This window comes from Cnephaeus nilssonii (genome assembly GCF_951640355.1).
Source record: "Cnephaeus nilssonii genome assembly, chromosome: 4".
Lineage (NCBI taxonomy): Eukaryota > Metazoa > Chordata > Mammalia > Chiroptera > Vespertilionidae > Cnephaeus > Cnephaeus nilssonii.
The window spans coordinates 100,050,784-100,073,276 of NC_137075.1; the positions used below are offsets into that span (position 1 = coordinate 100,050,784).

Genomic DNA, 22,493 nt, shown 5'->3' on the forward strand with positions numbered 1-22,493 from the left:
CTCGGGGCCCGGGGCCGCCCCAGCCCAGCTCTCCCAGGCCCTGGTGCTGACTAACGCTGGCTCCTGCCCGCGGAGGTCCCGGCGGGTACCAGGCAGCACCTCAGCGGAAACGCCCCCGGCTAAGGCTTCCGTCACGCGCGGCCACGGCGACTGGGGATCCTGGCGGAGGGCCTCGGGCCTTCCCTGTGCCACACAAGCTACTGTCACCTCCCAGAACCACCGTGACCGCGTCTGCCGCTCGGGGCTTAACTCTGATGCTCACAGTGAGCTCCCAAACTCATCTGCAAACAAGAAACACACTTGGCAAGCTGTCAGCCGCTAGTGAAACACAGAAAGTGACTAAAACAGGGCCGAACCACTCCAGCACGTGACGTTGCCACCGAATAAAGACAGGGATCTGTTCTCCCAGGGCTGCGCCTCAGAAGCCCCCCGGGGGAGAGATGCCGGCTCCTCCCCTTTGGGCTGCGGTAAAGGGCTTCCTCGGGGTATTAATAGCCCTCAGCTGTCCCCACAGAAGCCTCCGATTCCCTTCCCAGGGAAGGGCCACAGGCCCGGGGGACCATGAACTATGAGCCACTTTCATGTGCGGGAGGCGGCAGGATGGTGCGGGGACATCTGCCTTCCCTCTTTTCCTGCGAAGATTTATCCTGATCACCATCACTTATGTGATAAAAACAGAAAGCAGGAGAGGAAGCCTCCAGGTTCCTGGCTCTGCTTAGTCGTGGTCGGAAGATCTCCTTCGGGGGCGGGAAGGCTCAGTCCCAGGTGGACAAGCCCTCTTCCCCAGCCACTGCTGACCGGCCCAAGGCAGGGCGTTAGTCTGGATGCCAGGCCAGCGCCAGATCCAGGGAAACCAAGGTACGCAGGGAGCACTCCTGTCCTCCCCGTGGATGGGGGCCAAATACGTGAGTTTAAGGGCTCAACAGCTAACGGCCGAGTAGAATGGGGTCTTCATGGGCCAGGTGCGGGTAGGTGAGGTGAGAAAGAAAAAAAAAAAGCGGCTCCATCCCCCCACCTTCCCAGAACAGGGGAGCTGTGTGTCCTGGCCGTGCTACCGCCTGCCTCCTCACCCTCCCTGGCTTCGTCAGGGGGAGCTGCCGACTGCTTTTCTAAATAGATGTGATTCCAAGTTCAAAGCTGAAGTCACTGACCTGGACCCAAAAGCCTTCGAGGGGAAAGGGAGGCTTCTGTGCCTGACAGTTTAATCCTGGCGTGATTTAAGCACGAACTTCTAACAAGTCCTCAGATCCCAGGACCATCTATCCATCACCAGCAGGAGTATCCTGGCTGTCAGGGCTTAAGATGAATTGCTTCGATGTGGAAAAACCCCTCTGCTGACTCCAAGGGAAAAGGGTTTTCCTTCAAACCAAACAGGAGGAGACAAAGGGGGGAGGGAGGGGAATGCTGACTGATCCTGCTCAACCAGCCATGAATGTCATTTAGCCACATTTAAAGCTGGGGGGTGGAGGGGGGGGGTCCCCAAGCCCTTTGATGATTAATGTCATGTACATATTTTTTATTAGATGCCCTCTTCACTCCTTTAGAAAATATTTGAGACCCATGTCTGGCACAGAGCCGTAAGTTAGATAAAAACCTTCTATCCTCTTAATTTATGCTTTTCGCAGCTCCATCGTATTACCATATTAGGGAGGGAGGGGACCCACCTAACTCAGTGCAACACCTGAAAACGTGGCACTTGCTCTGTGCTAAATGCAGAAATAACACAAGCTGGCATCCCAGAAGTATCGGTGTTAATTTGAGTCCCTTTCCCCCTCCCCGCCCGCCCCCCCTCCACAGAAAAGTTGGGGCTGTAATGCAGACACTCATTAGTCCAACCTCTTGGTGTGCTCACTGGCTGTCCCAAACCTGCACTGCCGGACCCTAGGAGACGAAGCCCACAGCTACACCTGCTGCATCCTCCTGAGGTGCCACCAACAGCACCTGCCAGGTCCCATATGCAAGAAGTCAGCAGCTGGTCTCATTCTATTACAGGATTCCCAGCGTCTCAGTAAGTCAGAAAACAAGCAGACAAAAAACCCAAATCAACGCCGAGGTTCGCCAAGTCCAGAGAACGGAGTGGAAAGTCCTGCTTCCTTTGCCCGAGCCACAGGTCGCCTCTCTGAACCAGAGAGGGGCGTGCACGAGGCCGCCAGAAAGCAAGGGTTGGGGTTCAGCCCTCTTCCTGGTGAAATTATGGTACAATACACATTAACACAAAACCACGTAAAATCCACGTTAACACTGACCATTGTCACCCACTTGAAGAGTAAAGTTCAGTAATCTCCAGAGTTCTTTGCATCCTGTAAAACTAAACTTTGGTTTTAATGGGTTAAACAATAACTCCCCACCCCCACCCTCGGCCCCTGGCAACCACGACTCTACGTTGTTTCTAGGAATCTACTCCAGGGACCACATGGAAGTGGGCTCACACACTATTTATCGTTCTGTGGCTGGCTTGTTACAGTCAGCACAATATCCTCCAGGGTCTCCCACGTTATAGGTTATAGCCTGTGTCAGATTTTCCTTCCTTTTTTAGGCTGAATAATATTCCACTGCAGGTATGCACCCCATTTTGTTAATCCACTCACCCACTGGTGGACAGTGTGTGCTCCCACCTTTTGTGAATGATGCTGCTATGACTCTGGGTGTCGTTCCTTGCTTTTTAAAGTCAAAGATGATTTCTGAAATCAGGCCGCTATCTATCTAAAAGACGCAAAGTTGGGTTTTCCTGAGCACACCATATCCCCTTTTCTTCTTCTTCTTCTTTTTTTTTTTTTAGTTTTGGTCTACCTAGGAATTTAAAGTCAACTTACCCCTCACACTTTCTAAACTCTTTCCAACCCAATCTGAACATGGACGTGGATTTCAAACTCATATCATGAATTCTACCTCCCAACTCCACCTGGACACTCCCCCCACCCCCCACCCGGGTCCACCGCCATAGCTGCACCTCGCTGACCCCGCTCCTGCCAACTGGACCATCTCCAGTGGCTCAAGCTCTCCCTTCCTGAGACTGTACCTCTGAGACGTTCAAACAGACCCAGGAGTTTAAACGGCCTATGAACCGTGCACTGGATCACCGCCTCCTGCCACGTGCCACCCAGCCCCATGAAACGCAGCCCAGGCAGTTCGGAGGCGGGAGTGATTACGGACGTGGAACTTGCGGTCCTGACTTGACCTCCCAGAGCAGTGGAGACCTCAGCCAGACCTGGAGGGGAATCCTTTCAAAGGGATAAAGAGAGGAGGAAGGCTTCATGGTCACAATGCCAATTACCTGCTGTTTAAAAAGGCTGTTTGAGTTTAAAAGGACCAGCTTAAAAGGCTTGTAGAAGTGGCTTTGCCTTTAGAAATCGATGTATCCCACCTTTTGAACCCCAGGGTCAATAAAGACCCAAAGCTTCAATATAGGGGATGCATTTAAGTAGGAACATTTTACTCATTTATTTATTTACTACAGGCCCAGTGCATGAAATTCGTGCACAGTGCGAGGGGGGGGGGGGGTCCCCTCAGCCCAGCCTGCTCCTCTGGCCTAAACCAGCAGTCAAACATCCTTCTCACAATCTGGGACCACTGGTTCCTAACTGCTCACCTGCCTGCCTGCCTGATCACAGCTAACTGCCCCCTATGCTGGCCTGGTCACTCCCAACTGCCCCTCCTGCAGGCGTAGTCACCCCCAACCGCCGGCCTGGTCACCCCTTAGTGCCCCCCCCCCCCGCCAGCCTGGTCACCCCTTAGTGCACCCCCTGCTGGCGTGGTTGCCCCCAACTGCCCCCCCTGCTGGTCTGGTTGCCCCTAACTGCCCCCCCCCCCTTAGGGCCTGGTCGCCCCATGCAGCCTGCTGCTCGGTCGTCCGTTCAGTTGTTTCAGATGCGATGGTCGCTTAGCCTTTTATATAAATAGATATTAATTTTAGAGAAAGGAAAGGAGTGAGGGAAGGAGGGAGGGAGGAAGGGAGGGAGGGAGGGGAGAAAGAGGAACATCAATGTGAGAAACACTGATCAGCTGCCCCCAGTCTACACATCCAAACTGGGGATAGAACCTGCAACCCAGGTATGCTCCCTGATCGGGAGAGAACTGAACCCCCCATCGTTCAGTGTACAGTAACTAACCGAGCCACACTGCCAGGCTAAAGTAGGAGCATTTTAGAGGGCAGCCCATCACACTGCCCTGTCCTGGGGGCTCTCAGCCTGGCACTGGCTGCCACACTCCCTGGGCAGGGGGGGAATGGGGCAGGGGTGTTGGGCCAGTCGCACTGCTTCTCTCGGACACAGTTCATGGGACCACAGCAAGGCTCGGGAATCCAAGCAAGTATTAGGGCGACCCTTCAACTGGCAATTACTGTGTTCCTAGTCAAGGGTCGGGGTCGGGGGGTCGGGGGGCAGGGATGGAGGCAAAGGCCACCCACCAGAGTTCTGCCCAGAGGATTCCTGCAAACTGGTGCGGGACACAGAAAAGCAGGTGAGAGCTGAAAGATGTGCTGATGATGACGGTAAAAATAATTACACTCAGGTTCAGAGCGTCTGCATGGGCAGGGGAAAGTGCCAGGCAAGATGCCTGAGTGCCGAAGGAGGGAGCACAGCCCCATCCCGGTGACAGCACAGGCCAGACGCCCACCATCCTCGGCTCTCAGCGGGCACCACGTGAGCCTGAATTGTCACAGCCCAGAGTCCAGTCCAGCTGTCACCCATCCCCACGGGACGAAAGAACCCGCGTGGAGGGGTCCCGGCGACTTGTGCAGAGGAAGTGAGGCGGCTGTGGAGAGGCCTGCTGTTTGCAGGATGGACAGGATGATGCTCTCCGAGGCATCATCCGGGCGAGGTGGGGTGAGGTGGGGGCGGGGGTTAGAAGACCACTTAGCACCAAAAGTGCTTCAGAGCTCAATTCCTTAAGCAGCCCCAGTTCCCATTAGAAGGGAAACGGTCTATTCTGACCGGCTACAAGAACTGGAGGATGAACCTGTTGTTCAGGTGCTGTGGTTTGGATGGGAGGCATTTATTTTTAAAGTTTTAAAGTCATTAAGCCTAAACATTAGAAAGCTCAAGGGAGCCACGCTGGCTAGACAAAGTTGAAAACAATCAATTTCGTTTCCACCCCCCAGGGACTGAGCCTCCTGTGCCTGACATATGGCGTCTCCATCCACAAAGCAAACACCACAGGAAAAGCCTGCAGGTGGGTGTGCGAGCGGCAGGGGACCCTCTGAGAGTGGGATTCAAAGGCTCCAGCCCCCTCCCCCACATGGCATCTCTGTCCCGTGGGCCCCACTGACCCCCCCAGAACAGTCAGGTCCTGGGTACCGGACAGGTGTCAGACACTCGAGGGACACAGAATGGATAAAGCGGGGCGCTGCCCTCCAGGTATTCAACAGTCCGGGAAGGGGCAACAGGTCAGGGACGCGGAGAGGTCACTTCAGCCTAGAGAGAGGGCCCCGGCCTACGACCAGAACAATAATGTGCTCTCTGAATGGGACGACTTAGTCTCTCAACTACTGACTCCAGGAGTCGTGGCTTCTACTGTCACTAGCACACGCTGCGGGCAGGCACCTTTCCCGTGGGTGACACAGATGCAGTGCCTGCTGCTAACGCGCTGCACGCTGGCGGCAGGTAAAATCCCGAGGCGCCCAAGAGGTAACGTGCCTGAGTCACTCAGTGCGCTGTGAGCACACAGTGAGCTTAGAACCAAGCTCACCTCACAGGAGAAACCGCGTAGGGCGCAAGTCCAGCACATAGGTGCGTGTGTACTGAGCAAACCCCACACCCAGAGGGCTGCCCGTGGAAGGGCCCCCCCCTAATCGGCTAACAGATGGATGCAGCAGGGCCCAGAGAGGGGGTGCCCACGTCCCCCTCTGCTCAGCCGGGGCAGGCACCACCGGCATGGGTACCTGCACAGACCCTGGCCAACCCTCCCTACCGTCCTGAGGCAGGCACGAGGCACTGGAGACGAAGGTGCCCAAGGCCACAGTACGAGCAGCGAGCTCAAAGGAACCCTCTGCCCGTCCCTCCTGCCCCTGCAAGCGGATGGGCGGGCGTGGCTTTCCTTACTCTCTGCACTTGGCTCTGTACTCCTGTCTCCCAAGCCCTCCATGACCCAGGGACTCGGCCCTCCTCCACCCTCTGGGCAGCCCCGGCGGAGTCAGCCCGGGAGCAGGAGCGGGCCACGGTTCACTGACTCAAAAACCTGGGGTTACTTCACTGTGCCTCACAACAACCTACCACGTAAAGCTGAATGATGCACTGTGCCACCCCTGCTAGTACCAGTGACATGCCAGTTTCTGGACCCCCGAAAGAATTAAACGACCCAGCCTAGCAGAGTGGTGGATGGAGCGCGTCCTTATTTCTGCCCTCCCACCTGCCGTCTCCTCCTTCCCCCTCTGGCTGCACCTTCCTGGCCACCCCCCAGAGCACAGGGCAGGGGCTGAGCTCTGACCACTCCCTCAGGAGCCTGGGTGGCGGCTCACGTTCCCCCAGATGTGCTGTGCCCCATCTCCTCCCACGGAGAGTGGCCCCACATTTGGAACACCCTCCCCCTCCCTCTCTCTCTCTCTGCATAACCTGCTACAACCCAATCTCAAACCAACTTCATCCCTGCAGCGTACAGCAGGCAGCCTCGTGGCCCTTCTGAAACCTCCACGCCCCCTCAAAATATCACCAACAAATTCAGGATCTGGAGACGGGAGGCAGCCTCTTCAACACCCCCCTCGCCACCCCCCAGTCTTGTCAGAACCCACCAACCGAAGACAGGCCCCTCGTCCTCATCACGAGAAAAACAGGACTGAAATTACATCAAGGACCAAGTCCCCGAATGCCACAGCAAAGCAGCAGAAAGCTCTGCCTTTCCGAAAGGAACAGCAAACAACAAAAACTGTTATTAGTCCTGGATCTGAGCGGCGCCGGCACGCAGCCAGCTTCTCGGAGGGGCAGGGCCTGCCCGGGCAGGTTCTCCAGAACTCCTCCGACAAACCAGTCAGAACATCAAACATGCCCATCTTGGCACTTCACACCAAGACCCAAGGCAAAGGAGAGGCAATTTCTTCCTTTTTTTTTTAACAACTTGAGAAATCCATTTCCCATCCATTCCCCTCCCGTGGGTCACAAACAGGAGGGGTACCTCTCACCACGTCCTACCCCCCTGGCGCTCAGGATATCGTAAGGGAAGTTGTGTTCGCAACTTCATTCACCCAGCGACGGGCTGGAGCCCCACACACCCGGCCGCTCAGTCGCGGCCACGCGGGGACAAGGCCTCACGGGGGCCAAGGGGCTCCACAAAGAGCCGCGGCCTCTGCTCAGCCACGGCTTCAGCTCACGTTCTGCCGCAGGCGCCGGCTCGGAGCTCCTGCCCGATGACGGGCGACCGACCCAGCTTCCCAACCCCACACAGCTTTGTTGCTCTCCTCGGCGAAGGGCTCAAAAACACCCCGCTTTTTATTTTCAACGAAAGGCTGCAAATTAATAGAAAGCTTGAGCAAAAGGTGAGAAGTAAACCCGTGGCGAGGGCACCCGTATCAGACACGGGAAAGGCCAGATTTGTAAACGTGAAGATCTGAGTGGGTCTTTGGGGCTGTTGTTTGGGCATTTGGGCTCGGTTTGTGCAGAACAGACCAAACACAGTGGCAGCCCACAGGGACCCCGGTGGCCTCCGGGAGCAAAAGGCAAGACTCTGGAGCTGCTTCCTCTGTGCAGGCAGAGGAGGAAGTGGCAGCTCAGGGACAGAATGGAAACCCCCAGCAATTCAAGGGTGGACTTCAGGCCAGGAGGAGGGGGACACACACACACACCCCTCCTTCCTCCCCAGCCCCCTCTCCCCGTCTCCTTGCTTTAAGCCTCCACGGCCTGGCCGAATGCCAGCTCTGCTCATTACCTCAGGCCTACCTTTCACCCCTCCCAGCCCTGCCATTAGCCCTGATTCTCTGCTTCCGGCTGCTCTGGGGGTGCGGGGCAACGTCTGGGGCCAGCTGCTCCCCGGGTCCCACCCTGGGCCCAACCCCGGAAGTGCTGGCTTCAGAGGTGCCTGAAGCAATCCAGTCCTTCCTCTGGGGCTGGGCTGGTGTGAGATCGGGTTAACGAGGGGGAGCTGAGCAGGAGCCCCCGCAGAAGCGGCCCTCCTCGCCTGGCACGTCGGGCGAGGCATCTGGCTCAGGGTGCACGCCGCCTGCTGTCGGGCGGATCCTGCCAACCCCCCAAGAACGGCGGCAAGCCACCCCCCTACATGAGTGATTGTGGAGAGCGTGATTCTTAGAAAGAAGTTTCCCCGAGTGACCGAGGCCCCAAAAACGTGCCGCTCTCTGGGGCCATTTCCTTATCTCCCTCATGTAACAGGGGCAGCAACTCCTCCCTCCCGGGAGGCTAGAAAGCTCCTGCGGAGCGCCAGGCTCCCAGCAGGCACTGGGCAGTTTCCTCTCCACCTTGTGCCTCGGGCACAGAGCCGAGTCCCAGAGTTCTCAGCTGCCGTTCAGTAGGTCCTGACAGCTTTTCTTCGAAAAACAAAAAGGCGAGCACAGAAAGGAAAGCAAGTGCTACTGGCGGGCTCACGTCGTGCAGCAACACCTGCCCCTGGAAAGGTTTGGGGCCAGGCAGTACGTGATCAGGCGTCCCCAGCCCCGTCGGCTCCGTCCCCGGCCAGCAGGTGAGCAGTAAACGCCTTCCACTTAGTGTGGAAAACTCTGGCGGGCCTGAAAGCTGCCCCCTGCCCCCCCGTGGCCTGTCCGGCCGACCCAGAGCCACCACACGCAGCCCCTTGAAGCCCTGCCCGCAGCTTTCCTATAGATGTATGCTCCCCGCAGATGCTCACGCACGCGGGGCACTGAGCACGCTGCTGCCCACGGCCCCACGGGGCCAATGCCCCACGTGAGTCTCTGGGAACTCATCCCCTCTCCTCTGCCTGTGCCTTGGTCGCAGGCGTCCTCAAACTACGGCCCGCGGACCACAGGCGGGTGTTTTTGCCGTTTTGTTTTTTTACTTCAAAATAAGATATGTGCAGTGTGCATAGGAATTTGTTCATAGTTTTTTTTTAAACTATAGTCCGGCCCTCCAACGGTCTGAGGGACAGTGAACTGGCCCCCTGTTTAAAAAGTTTGAGGACCCCTGGTCTAGGGCCCCACCACCTGCCCTGACTCCCTCCTCCCTCCATCCGTTCTAACTATGTGCACGGATGTTTTCTTTCTTAAACTTTCCCTTTTAAAGGTTCTCCAAGGACTCCGGAGGTCTTCAGGGTGAAGTTCAACTTCGTTAGCTGGGCATTCACCCCCTGGAACTTGGCCACCTTCCCAGCCTCCCGCAGTCGCTCCCCACAGCCACTCCGAAGTGACCTAATTAGTCTTCAGGCTGTTTTATGTCTCCATGGTATGCAGGTGCTGTTCCTCTCCCAGGACACCCCATGCACCCCATTTTCTGCCAGTCTAGCTCCTTGGCAATCCTTCAAGATTCGGGTCAAGGGTCACCCCGTTGAGAAAGCTCGCCACGAGCTTCGCCCGTCCACTTCCTCCTATGTCCTGTGATGTCCCCGTGACGTCCCCGTGTCCTGTGCACACACAGGGGTTTTAGCAGTTGGGTTACCTGGCCTCCCTCCCACCCACTAGATGTGAGCATCTCGGGCAGGAGAACAGCCTTACGAACAAGAGACAGAAAGAAAAAGAACCTCTCCAGGCCCCCAGCGCTTCCTCGTTTCATCACCCCACAGGAGAAAGGATGCCAGGCCGGGCGGCGAGAGGAAGGAAAGAGGAAAGGAGGGGTCCACGCAGACCACTGCCCTCCTCGGTGTCACTTCCCCACACAGACTGGAAGGCTCGCTCTTGCATTTTAGACGGAAGGCAAACGTTCACAGGGAAGTGGGGACAGGACGCTCCTGGGTCAGGTCCATAGCAGAGGAGGGCTCCCCCATGGCTGACATGGGGAGGGGCACGGGGGTCTCTCTGGTTCTGGACCGCCCAGCTCACTGCCTTCTCTCACCAGGGCCCGCTCACCTGTGGCGGTCCTGCTGGAGATTCCAAAGCAGCATCCAACTACTCTCCAACACGAGGACGTCCGCCCAGACACGCAGTAAAAACCATCTCAGCCCTTCCTCCACCCGGCAGAATCAGCCCTCAACAGGAACACAGGACCCTGTAGGCCAGCCGGGGCCATCACAGTGCGAAGGGCACGGTCACACGATCCAGCAGAGAACAACAAAAGGCCGATAAGAACGGCAGCCTGGGCCATCAGCAGCATACGTCCTCCAAGTATTCATGCCCTTCGGCCCAGGAATTCCATGCTAGGAATTTATCCCAAGGAAATGAGAGCAGTTGAAAAATGTATGTACCCAGTGTGTTCGTGGTGGTCTTGGTTATCATTCTGAGACAGAGATAACAGCATCCAAGGCAGTGGTACAGTCACATGAGGAAATGTCACGAACACACTGACATCCATGCTACGAAAAGATATTTAATGACACAGCAAAAGGGCTCACTAAAATCCATACTATGAAAGGATATTTAATGACACAGCAAAATTCCTTACTACACAGTGAAAGGAAAGAAAGGTTACCATTAATAGGACTGCTCTCCACACCTTGAAACACACACGTACGCATGGACAAGAAGTCAGAAAGCATAAGTACCAATGAATGGATTTCACTGTCTTTGTATTTCCCAATCTGCAATCAAAAATATTTTTATGATCAAAACCTTACTTTGATCCCCCCCCCTTTCTCTTGAATCGTTCCCTCTGTATTGGCTACCCTTCTTCAGAATACAGACATAGGCTACAAAGTCAAGAATATCCATCTCACATTCCTCCTCTTTAACCTTCAAAGTCAGAAGTAGAGCACGTAATTCCTCCCCGGCCAATTACATACAATGTGTTGTTATTCACAAAGCGAATTTTGGTGGTACCTGCAGACAGGCCCTAAGTGGAGTCGAAGCTCCTTGACCACTGTCACACCAACCTAAGGGGACTCCACTTCCACGAACCCTCCAGGCCACACGAATGAGACAGAGCTACGTGAGTTTACGACGTTCCCACCAACAATGTACAAATGTACACTTCCTCCTATTCTTACTTTTGAACAAAAGTCTTCCATTTTTGAAACCAAGCTTGCACATTTCTAAGGATATGAGTCTAATTTTTAGTAGTCGGCCCATGCTTATCTCATACACGTGCCACACAGAGCTGACAGGTCTCAAAAACAAAGCTGAGTAGGGAAAAGGTACAGACAATGTACGGAAGTTCTACCTAGAGATATCACAGTAATGTTTGTATGTATGTATGTACACACCCACAAATATATCTATATATCTACATCTATATCTATTTATATATATATAGATAAGAGGTAATATGCAAATTAGCCAGGAAGCCGTAACAGTCACGACTGGCTCAGGAGGAGGCTGCGTGCACAGAGGGGCCTGGAGCAGAGACACAACACACATGGGGGCCCGCCCTCGCTGGGAGACAGTGCACCAGCAGTCCCGCCCGCCTCTGCACATGAACTGCAGAGAAAACACCTTTCCTTACAGCTCATTGGCTAAGCTCCCAGTACACCACTCGCAGTGTTCTTGGTAACTTGGGTAATAAGAATCCAAGAAGGTGATATAGGGTTTTTCCACCTCACTCCTGGAGGAAAAAATGAAGGTCCGCTGCTGGAGGGACTAAGAAATGTCATATCCTGCCCTAGCCGGTTTGGCTCAGTGGATAGAGTCTTGGCCTGCAGACCGCAGGGTCTGGGTTCGATTCTGATCAAGGACATGTACCTAGGTTGCAAGCTCCTCCCTGGCCGGGGCCAAGGTCAGGGCTCATGCAGGAGGCAACCAATCAAAGTGTCCCTCTCACATTGGTGTTTCTCTCTGTCTTTCCCTCTCTCTTCCACGCTCTAAAAATCAATGGAAAAATATCCTCAGGTGAGGATAAAAAAAAAAAAAAAGAAAGAAATATCATATCCTATGAAAAAGACATCTTGAAAATGCCTAAAGTAAGTTGTCATTTTTTTGTGGTGAAGGGACTGGAGTCCGTGTTGATGAAAACACCTGGGTGGCTGCGGTGGCCAGCAGTGGGATGATAGGGGTGGTGCCTTCCCCTGACCAGCCGGTCGCCTCCCGCAGAGGGAGGCCAGACTGCAGCTTAGGCCCGCTCCCCGAATTTCGTGCACCGGGCCTCTAGTATGTTCATATTCATTTGAATGACAGATACACAGGTGTTCATGATAAACACTGGTACTGTTTTATTTTTAATTCTTCAAAGCAATGAAGGAAAAAACAGATTACAGAAGACAAAGCAACCCCAGACTATTTATTCTGCTGTTTCTTCTGAGATAAAGAACAATATTTGGGGGGAGGGCATAGGGGGAGAATGAGGGACATCTGTAATACTAGCAACAATAAAAAATTTTAAAAGCCCAACGAAAACAATCGTATCAGCTAATAATAACAGCTAACATGTAATAAAAGCATACTAAGTGCCCCCTAGAAAGGAACAATATTTTGGGTCTGCTGTGCCTTCTAACCACAGTGAGAGACGAGAAGTCAGAAGAGCCAAGTTCAAGGAACTCATAAAACAAAACTTCCTGGCCGAAACCAGTTTGGCTCAGAGGATAGAGCGTCGGCCTGTGGACTGAAGGGTCCCGGGTTCGATTCCGGTCAGGGGCATGTACCTTGGTTGCGGGCACATCCCTGGTGGGGGGGGGGGTGTGCAGGAGGCAGCTGGTCGATGTTTCTAACTCTCTATCCCTCTCCCTTCCTCTCTGTAAAAATTCAATAAAATATATTAAAAAAAACTTCCTGGAGGTGATCGTAACTCTAAATGTTGGCCAGCTCTGGTCACTGTGGGGCAGTAGAATATCGGACTCCCAGGGCCCAGCCTCTTCCTGACAAATGAGAACTCCGAGGCCCAGAGAAGGAACGCACCTGCCCCAGGGCAGAGGAGGTGTGTTTCTGCTGTACGAGATGCAGACGAGCCCCTGGGGAGAACTGAGCTCTCTCTGCCCTGGAACTGGCGGAAGACGCCTCTTCCAGACATCACTAGGCACGCTCTGTAGCCCGGGCTTCCCACGTGAGGGTGCAGCAGCATCCTCTGCAGGGCTTAGGACGGAGGCAGGACCTCCACAGCAGGTCTTGGGAGGGGCTGGTTAGAGACGCAGGTGCAGACGTGTTTCTAACAAGTTCCCTACTGCTGGGCTCGGCTGGGAACCCCCCTTTGAGAACCACTACTCTAGCCCACTGATTCCCGGCACAATAGGAAGGACGGTGAGACTCAACAGCCGGGGAGCTTCTGAAAATACAGAGTCCTGGCCCCAACCCCAGAGGAGTCCAAGCCCCAGGCCAGGAGAAGGCCTGAGATGCTGGCTGAGACGCCGGCGGTCAGACTGAGCCTGGCCTGTGCCTCTCACCCACCTTCTGTCTTCTGAAAAGGGTCAAGGACAAGGTCTCCACAGGCTTTCAGAGGCAAAACGTAAGCTCCTTGCGAAACGAGCCCCTGCTGTGCAAGAGAGACCCTGGCCTTCCTGACTGCTCTGGCCCCACGGGGCCTCAGGAGAGGTCGGCCAGGGGGAGAATCGCTGCCTGGCAAACAAGGCCCAGGGCTGGAGTCCGTGACCTTGACGGGTCTGACTGAAAAGCCAGGGGCAAGAGGGAGTCCCCCTCTACTTGGGGGTGACCGCTCACCCTCCCTGGTCAGAGGAAGGCGAGTTTCGTCTCACTTCATCGAAGCCCTCACACCAGGGGACGCTGGGCAGCACTCCTCTGGGAAACTTGCTTGAACGTCGCTTGGCAATAATGACCGATTATGCTTCTGCTACAATGTCAGGTGGGAGGGAAAAGGCAGGATGTGCGATTGTATGTAAGGCACGCCACAGCGGCGTGAAACAAAAACTATTCACGGGAACCCTGGGAGGAAACGCTAAAACGGCTCCCGCGGATTGTCTTTCCGTGTGGGAGAAAGAATGGCTGGGTCTTTTTTCTTGCTCCCTGTTTGTTTTCCAAGCTGTTTATAAAAAGCACGTCTTACTGATAGCCGTGGTCGGCACACTGCGGCTCGCGAGCCACAGGCAGCTCTTTGGCCCCTTGAGTGTGGCTTTTCCACAAAAGACCACGGCCTGGGCGAGTCTATGTTGAAGAAGTGGCGTTAGAAGAAGTTTAAGTTTAAAAAATTTGGCTCTCGAAAGAAATTTCAATCGTTGTACTGTTGATATTGGGCTCTGCTGACTCATGAGTTTGCCGACCACTGACTTATAGGACCAGAACTTAACTTTATTTTATAATAAATCGGAAGGAAGAACACACACACAGCTCAACCCTGCCCAGGCCTACCCGTGTCAGCCCAGAGGCGAGCGTCCTGCGGCGTTGTCCGCGGGAGCAGGACCGAGGGCAAGGGCTTCGGCAAACATTGACTCTGGGCGCCGGGCGGAGGCTGCCGCGCACCCCGGCCCTGCCCTCCGCGCAGACGCCAGCAGTGCGGACGCCGCGCTAGGAGGCCGGGTCCTTCCTTCCCCCACGATTCCCTCTGGGCCCCGAGGGCGGACTGGCCAGCTCTTCCTCCCTGACGTGGTTCCCGTGCCCCGGAGCTCCACACGGCCCCCCAAGAGCAGCCAACGGCCTGCAGCTCGACCAGGTCCCGAGCGGGGCCGAGCCCCCTGGGCCGGCCTAGACCTGCCCAGCGGGGCTGCTGACCCCCAGCAGCGTGCACCCTCCTCAGCCAGCGAGAGCAGAGGCCGGCTGGGGCACGGCCACGCAGCCTGCGCCAGCGCCCGACGGCCCGGGCCGCTCACGGAGAGCCTCCGAAACGCACCTCCACGGGAGGCCCTCGCCGCTGCCACAGGGGAGAGGCGACGACCTCCCAGCGACACCTGAGGCGGGAGGCCTGCCCGCCACGAGTGCCACGTTGACATCTCTCCCTGGTGCGGATTCACCTGGAACCGGGAGAAACAGGCCTTCACCCCGGCAACCGGGCCGAGTGCTGACTGTGACAGAGGAGGACAGGACTGTCTTGTGCCTCCAGGACTTCCTCCACCTCAACACCTTTCCTCCTGCTTCCTTCCCGTAACCCTCCTCCAAACTTGGAAACTCAGTTGCCCACCATCAGTGCCCTCAGGTGCCACTTCCTCCAAGAAGCCTTCCCAAATGCCCCCCATGCAGCCTGAGTGAGGTTCTTGTCTATCGCACTGTGGGCCCCATCCCCTTCCCCGGCTCTAGCCCACAGCCTCAGAAGCACCTGCTTACCACGAAGGGTGCCCGCAGCCAGGGACCAAGCCCCTCCACGCCCAGGCCCAGGTTCAATGGCAGCACCACCGCCTCTGCCCAGCTTCCCCTGCCGTGGCTGTCCCACGGGCAGCACGAGCTGAGACCCACCAGCCTGGGGCATGCCCGGCCCTCAGGGTGGCTCCGCTCAGACAAAGAAACGAAGCCGCTTCAGCCCCACAGTCCCCGCTCTCCCAGGCCCTGCCCTGCCTCCCGGCCCCTCCTCAGGGCAGCAGGCACTTCTAACTGAAAGGATGGGGCTGGTTATAAGCCTCCCAGAGGCTGCTCGGAGTCACGGTGCCGTGCGGCCGACAGGCCACGGGATGAGCACAGCTGCGGGCCGAGAACGGGGCTCACCGGCAGAGCCTGGCCCAGGATCTCAGTGAAACCTCGGCGTGAATCTGGGGCTTGTTGATGAGCTCTGAGTGGTTCTTTTTTTTTTTTTTTTTTTTTAATATATTTTATTGATTTTTTACAGAGAGGAAGGGAGAGGGATAGAGAGTTAGAAACATCGATGGGAGAGAAACATCGATCAGCTGCCTCCTGCTCACCCCCCCCCCCCCCCCCCCCGGGAATGTGCCCGCAACCAAGGTACGTGCCCTTGACCAGAATCGAACCTGGGACCCTTCAGTCCGCAGGCCGATGCTCTATCCACTGAGCCAAACCGGTTTCGGCTCTGAGTGGTTCTTAAACCATGCTCCCTGGGGTCCCAGGAACCCCCAGAAATGCCCTGAAGGGAGAGGGGACTGAGCAGAAAGCACCAGGGGCCCCCAACCCCCAAGTCAATCAGAGTCATTGGGTGTCACCTGAGACCTTAAAAAAACTCACAGGGGGGAAAGTTTCAGTGCTCAGAAAAGGTTTGAAAACCAGGGCCCTGCGGGGCAGTTTCGGTCCATATGGCATCAGTGCTGGCCCTATAAAGACCACAAATATCAGCGATTTCACCCCACCTTCCCAAGACTGGGGTGGGGGTTTTAACAGCCCTTCCCCATCAGGTCCTCCTGCCACGGACTATCTGCTAACGAGGCGCGGTGAGCACGGACCAGTGGGCACCCCACACAGTGCACTCCGGCGCTCCCGTCTGCACGCTGGAGGCTCGCCGATTACAGCCTGACCCAGCATAACCCTTCTGCGGCCCCGTATCTCCTTCAACCCCTTGAACTGCTGCTGTACAAAGACTGGCTGAGCTGTGGGTGATAACCACATCAGGGTGCCCCTCCTGGTGCCCAGGCCAGCCACTCCCCGGGCGACGGGTGCTTGGGGCCACAGTGGTGACCTGAGGCTCATCTATCTCTGGGGCCCTCCCAGCACCAGACCCGATGGCTCGCAAAGGACATTCCCTGGACAAAAGCAAAGCAGTTCAACATCTGACCCTCCTCACAATGCAAAAAACAGATGCAAGTGAAAAAACACACCAACTGTCAGCCAGCAGATGCCTGACCGTGAACAGCATTTCCTCCGGGCTTCCTGTGGGGAAACCGTCTGGGCGGCGACACGGCCAGGAGCGCGGGCCTCCCGGGGAGCAGGGAGCTGCCCTTACCTGGTAGTAGGTCTTGATGTTTCTCACCAAGACGGTCAGGTTCTGAATGCGGAGGTTCACGTCGTTGTTCACGTGCTGGTTGATGCGCTGATTCGTAGGCCTGGGGTCTCTAGGGGAGGAAACACGAGAATGGAAATGGCGTCCCCCCAGCACTGACCGCACCTCCCTTCCCGGCGCCGGGCAGCCCTCTCCAAGCCTAGGTGAGTGTGGGGCTATTCCCAGTGTGGCTCCAGTCAAACCCCAATTCTGCCGCTGCTGAGCTGCAGACCTGAACCGAGACACACATCACTCCCATGAGCCCCCACCCTCCTCAGGCCCTTAATCAATGGCATTTCCATTCCATTCCATTCCATTCCATTCCCATTCCCACTGCTAGCAGCACCCCTAAACCACCACCAAATGCAGTGCAGACCCAGAAAGTTACAGTGTAAAAATCGATGACCCCTACCCCCGAATATATTTCAAGATGAAAAGCTGAACACACGAAAATATACGAATCATCAAGAAAGAAAAAAGGGGGAAATGGTACATGTTCTGACTTAAATCAGTAAGAATCATTCATGTTCTACTTCACATGGGTTCCCTTCCTGTCACCAGCATTGGTCTCACGCTGATCCTGCCTGTGGTTTTACATTCTCGGGACAGGCTCCCACCTGGACAAACGGACATCAGTCCGCGGCTCTATCCGGGGTACACCGCGGCCTACGAGAAATGCTAACCGTGGAGAGACAAGTGATGCCTGTGGGAAACCCCCACAGCGTCATTTATTTTCCACTCTCGGGCAAAAGTCCGGTCTGACCATGATGAAAGTAGTCATCTGAATCCAGTGACTTATAATTGCACTCATCTATATCTGTACAGGATACACCTCACAATTCTGTTAAAAAAAAAAAAAGGTTTCCTATCTGAAGAGAACAGACATAATAGGACAATTTAGCTGCCACCTCTCCTGCTTTTCATAACAAAGCCCTCCCCCACGCGTTCCTGTCCCAAGACACAGGAGGGGTGTCTAATTCAAATGAGGGCTGTCTTCACGGTTTCATCTGTCACCCGAGCCCTGTGCTGAGGGCGCTGAGCCTCCTGGGAGCTGGTGTGATGGAGGAGAGACAGGCCTCTTCCTCTTTCGGCAGTAACCCGCCCCCTCGATAAATGAAGGGGGGTTTGGGAGGGTATGGAAATCAATCTCCATGACACTCGGCTCATTTGAAGTCAATAATTAATACAAAATTGACAAACAGAAAAAAAAAAATCTACAAGTAGGAGTCATTTCAAATGTCACTGGGAGAACAATGAAGAAAAACAAACTCTTGGATTTTGACAGAGCCTGAAGATAATAGGGACTGAGACTACACTGTGGATGGGTGAGGTGATGAGAGAAGCTGCCCTTCACTCTCTGAGGCCGAGTTCACAGCAGGGACTCGAGCACCACAGTTACCCAAAATGTAAATGAAGCCCAAGTGAGGATCTGCATGAAGAAAGAGAATGTAGCAGGTGCTACTTGGCCAGCCTGGGAACCTTACCATGAAGGAGATGACAGTCATGAACTGACCGGCCTGGCCAGAGGTGGGGACTGGCTACATTAACTGAGGAATTGTGCCGAAGCAATGGAACTGCGGGTGGAACTAGCCTCATTGCAGCCTTCCTTTGTTACCCGGGATGAAGCTATTAAGATAACCAACAGGCATGTAAATGCCATGGAACGTATCACTCCCCGGACTGAACGTACCCCTGCTTATGTCATCACGGCGCTGGATCAGAGAAGAGTTCTACAGATGAAAGAACAAAGAGGAGCCCTCGCTGGTTTGGCTCAGTGGACAGAGCGTCGGCCTGCGGACTGAAAGGGCCCAGGTTCGATTCCAGTCAAGGGCACATGCCCGGGTTGTGGGCTCGATCCCCAGTGGGGGACTTGCAGGAGGCAGCCGATCCATGACTCTCTCACATTATGGATGTTTCTATCTCTCCCTCTTCCTTCCTCTCTGAAATCAATTAAAAAATATATTTGGGGAGGAAAATACAGGAGAAGAAAAAGATTCTCAAGGAAAAACCTGAGAAGGACTGGGAGCAACGAAGGGCAGCTGGGGAGGTGGCGGAGCCTGCCAACCTTCTGGCTGAAGGGAAGGAGGAGGTCTTCCGTTTGGACAATCTTTCCTGCGCTGGTTCTTTCAGAAGTCCTAACAGGGCACCAGTTTAATTTAAAAATTTTTTTAATTTAATTAAATTCGGCCATGAATATTTGATAGCTGTACTATGAGTCCCCACCTTGCACTGTGTGCATCTAAACCCCTTTACGCATTACATGCAATACTCAGCCAGGGATTGTATGCAGTCATCCTATAGCCCCTAAAACAGTCAGGGGGTACCGTGGGGAAGCCAGAGGGCCTCTCTCCAACGGTCACGTGACAACATTTTTTTACTGTCTCCACGCAGCAATAGAGTCTGGCCAGCCTACACGTTACATGTCCCTCATGAAGCCGTTCATGCGTGCATGAGGGGAAAAAAAAAAGGTTAACGGTTCCACGGAAATTAATTTAGGAATAGAGGAGGCGTTCAGAATTGAAACGGCAACGGCACTTTCAGCTGCAGAAGTGCACCTAGCATTACGAAATAGTTTACCTTGAAGATGCAAGTCTCCCTTGACGACAGTGCATTAAAAGATAACGAGCCACTTCACAGAGTGACAAATGTGCTTCGTAACACAGCAGAACGTAAGAGAACATGCAAGGCGTCTTCTGTTTTGTCGTTGCTGTCGCCTCAGCTTTCATCTAAGTCAGACGGGGACCGCCCCAGGAGAGCCGGGGCCGAAGGGCCTCAGCACGCACGGGGACGCTCGCTGCCCCTGGAGGACACTCGGCGCACCTGGGCTGGGGCCTGGGCTCCGACCGTGCCTGCCTCTCCCATCCGTGCTGAAGAGCGGAAGCTACCTGAAACTGCACTCCAGAAGCGCCCTGACATTTCCTATACGAGCAAGGGAACTAATTATCACGATCATTAATACTCCCTCCTTTAAGGCCCTCAGGGTAAAGAAAGGTTATTAGGAACCAAATCAAAACAAGCCGACTATGGTCTGTTCCCACTCTGCCCCGGACTGGGTAACCCCCTCCCCTCCGTGCGGCGGGAGATACATCAAGGGCTGACGATTACAATTTGGGTCATATCAAAAGTGTCCACTCTCTCAAGTACACACACACACACACACACACACACACACACAGTTCTGGGCCTCACTCTAATGACAATGATGATTGACGTTTGTTGGGCATTTTCTACACACATGACCTTTTTGAATCCTCTCCAAATCTATAAAGTACCATCCCCTTCTGACAGATCAGGAAATGGAGGCATAGAGAGTTTAAGTAAGGAATTTGCTCAAAGTAAAAAAAAACACACTAGTGAGTGGCAGAGGGGGGATTTGAACTTGGCCTGCCTGATGCTAGAATCAAAGCTCTTAGGTAATTTTCCTACGAGACAGTGAAAAATGTGTCCAACGTGAATCAGACACCTTCCTTTCCCTTGGGGACCAGCGGGTACCCAGAGACTGCATTTACAGAGGAGCTATTCAGCAGGTTTCCCATGCATCTCCATCCACGCCACTCAATGCCTCACTTCCATTCAGGAATTCTCCTAGACCGGGGCCTCCCCTGAAAGCTGAGCTCACAGGGCTTTTCCTGCTTCCCGGGCGCTGATGTCAGCTCACCGGGAGGCCGGGGCCGCAGCCTTCTTCAGTTGCCAGAGACAATGCCCAGGTGCAGTCACGTGAGCCCCAGCCAGCCTCCATATGGCTCTGAAGTGTCAGGTAACATGCCTCTTATCTGCGCTCCAGCAAGCCCGTTAGCATACTGCTCTCTTCTCAGGTCCTGCCATCCCGGGGAGAATTGATCAAAGCAGGTGAACAGCACCCAGTGGAAGCTCCCAGCATGGGTGGTAAAGCAGAACAGCCTTACCTGCTGGGTAGCTGACATTTCTCCATTTGGCAGAAGTGAAAACAGAGGCTTGGCTTAAGTACAGTGTCAGATGTGGGGCTAGGACCATGCCCCCCGCCCCCATCTCACTGGGAGAGGGCTAAGGCTAAGAATTATCAGCAATCTAGGAGACTAACAATGTGGGAGAAAGACTGAAGGAAAAAACCCAACTCATATCCTTCCTGGATTAAGACAGTATATACATAACGGACACGAACACCTTCTAAATGGCAGGCGCCGTGCTAAATGCTCACGCATCATCTCATTTAACCCTCACGACCATCTCTTAAGGGAGGCACTTTAGTGCCCATTTCATAGATGAGGAAACTGAGGTGGTGTGTGCCATGCCCAGGGTCAGGCAGCTAGGATGAGAGCTACCTGGACTTCAAACCCAGGCTGGCTCCCTCTATGTTGACACTGGGGCTGGAATTTTTTTTTTTTTTTGTAATGGAGGGAATTTTTACATAGAGTAAAATGCATGTATCTTAAGTTACAGCTTGAGGGGTTAAAAAGTGAAACATTCTCCAGTCATTATACAGAAAGCTTCTACCGGTCCCAGTTTTCCTGTACCCGCTGGGTTCCAGGCAATCCCCACCACTTCCAAAGGCTACTGATGTTCTCACTCCTGCACCTGGAGCAGGGTCATTCTCGTCACCCTATCAGTAGGTGCACTGTGCTGCCGGTGCACGCTCTCCTGGATTTCCTCGTCCTGCGAAGCCACCCCAATGGCTTCCCTATTGTCCCTTTCCTGTGCATGGCCCTGACCAGAAAGTCCCAGAAGCCCTGATTGCGGCCTTAGGCCCAAACTCCGTCAGCTCTCACTTCTAGACTGGTTACCTTGGCGAATCGCTGAGGAGAAAATAGCATTTCAAATTTTCCAGGGGAGGCGAGAAGCCCTACAAACTGAATTTAGCCGCGGGCCCGGTGTGGACAAGCCGATGAGCTGGCATTTCTCAAAGGAACGTCCGAGAAGCTTTCCTGATTTACAAGCAAGTGGTAAAAGCGGCAGGAATTCCAAAGGTCAGGGAAGAAAGAGAAACCATCCCCCGGCTTTTGTTCTCCCTCCGCCTGGGTGTGAAAGCTGAATGAAAAGGCTGGGGATACTGCTGATTTTTTTTTAATAAACAGTCTCAGGCTTGGGTTAAGGACAGGTTGAAGTTTCACTGGCCACCGCACCAATGGAACCCAGTGATTTTGGGGTGTCCAGAACTCGACTATACCACCGGACAACCCAAGAAAACACACTGTCGCCAGCGTTCTGGGGGAAATGCTGCCAAAGCTAACTGGTTTGTCGCTTAGAATCTAATCAAACACAGGATCCGTACGACTGGTAGCGCTTCTGAAGAAACCCCATTAGAACGGAAGCGTCTCTCCCACAGCCTGATTCCACACGACTTACTAAAACAAAAGGAGCAATGCTCTTGGGGGATCTCTCAAAACAGATCTTTGTAGGTTACGTCGACTTAAATCACTTTCTGAATATGCCAAAGCTAACCCCTCCTCCTCCTGCGGGGGCCACAAAGGAAGCGGATTCTCCTTAGCTGAAGGGTTCAGGCTCAGGTCTGACACTCAGCTGCAGGTGAGCAGGTGAGCAGAAGGGATTGATCCACAGAGAACACGAGGATGTTTGCTTTTCCTTCCCGAGTCTAAGCATCAATGCCACCGACACGAAGTTCCAGCATCGGCCCTGCAGTCTCTGAGTCAGAAACAGTGCAGCGGGAGGAGCCAGCACCTACATGTGCAGGCTGTCAGTCAGAGGCTCTGCAGAGCTCAGCGACCAGAAAGGATGTGGTCGCAC

At 54.5% G+C, this 22,493-nt stretch overlaps 1 protein-coding gene and 1 pseudogene across 4 annotated transcripts in view; one reads left to right on the forward strand and one right to left on the reverse strand.

Moving 5' to 3' along the window:
- Positions 1-22,493, reverse strand: part of CCDC88C (coiled-coil domain containing 88C) — a 110,671-nt gene that overhangs the window by 85,477 nt on the left and 2,701 nt on the right. For all 3 annotated transcript variants that reach the window (XM_079768111.1, XM_079768110.1, XM_079768112.1), the window contains exon 3: positions 16,737-16,845. In XM_079768111.1, the coding sequence (XP_079624237.1) occupies positions 16,737-16,845 (109 nt within the window). The remainder of the gene's footprint in view (positions 1-16,736; positions 16,846-22,493) is intronic.
- The window catches only part of LOC307097890 (dCTP pyrophosphatase 1-like), a 447,295-nt pseudogene that overhangs the window by 65,485 nt on the left and 359,317 nt on the right, over positions 1-22,493 (forward strand). The gene's annotated exons all lie outside the window — the stretch shown is intronic.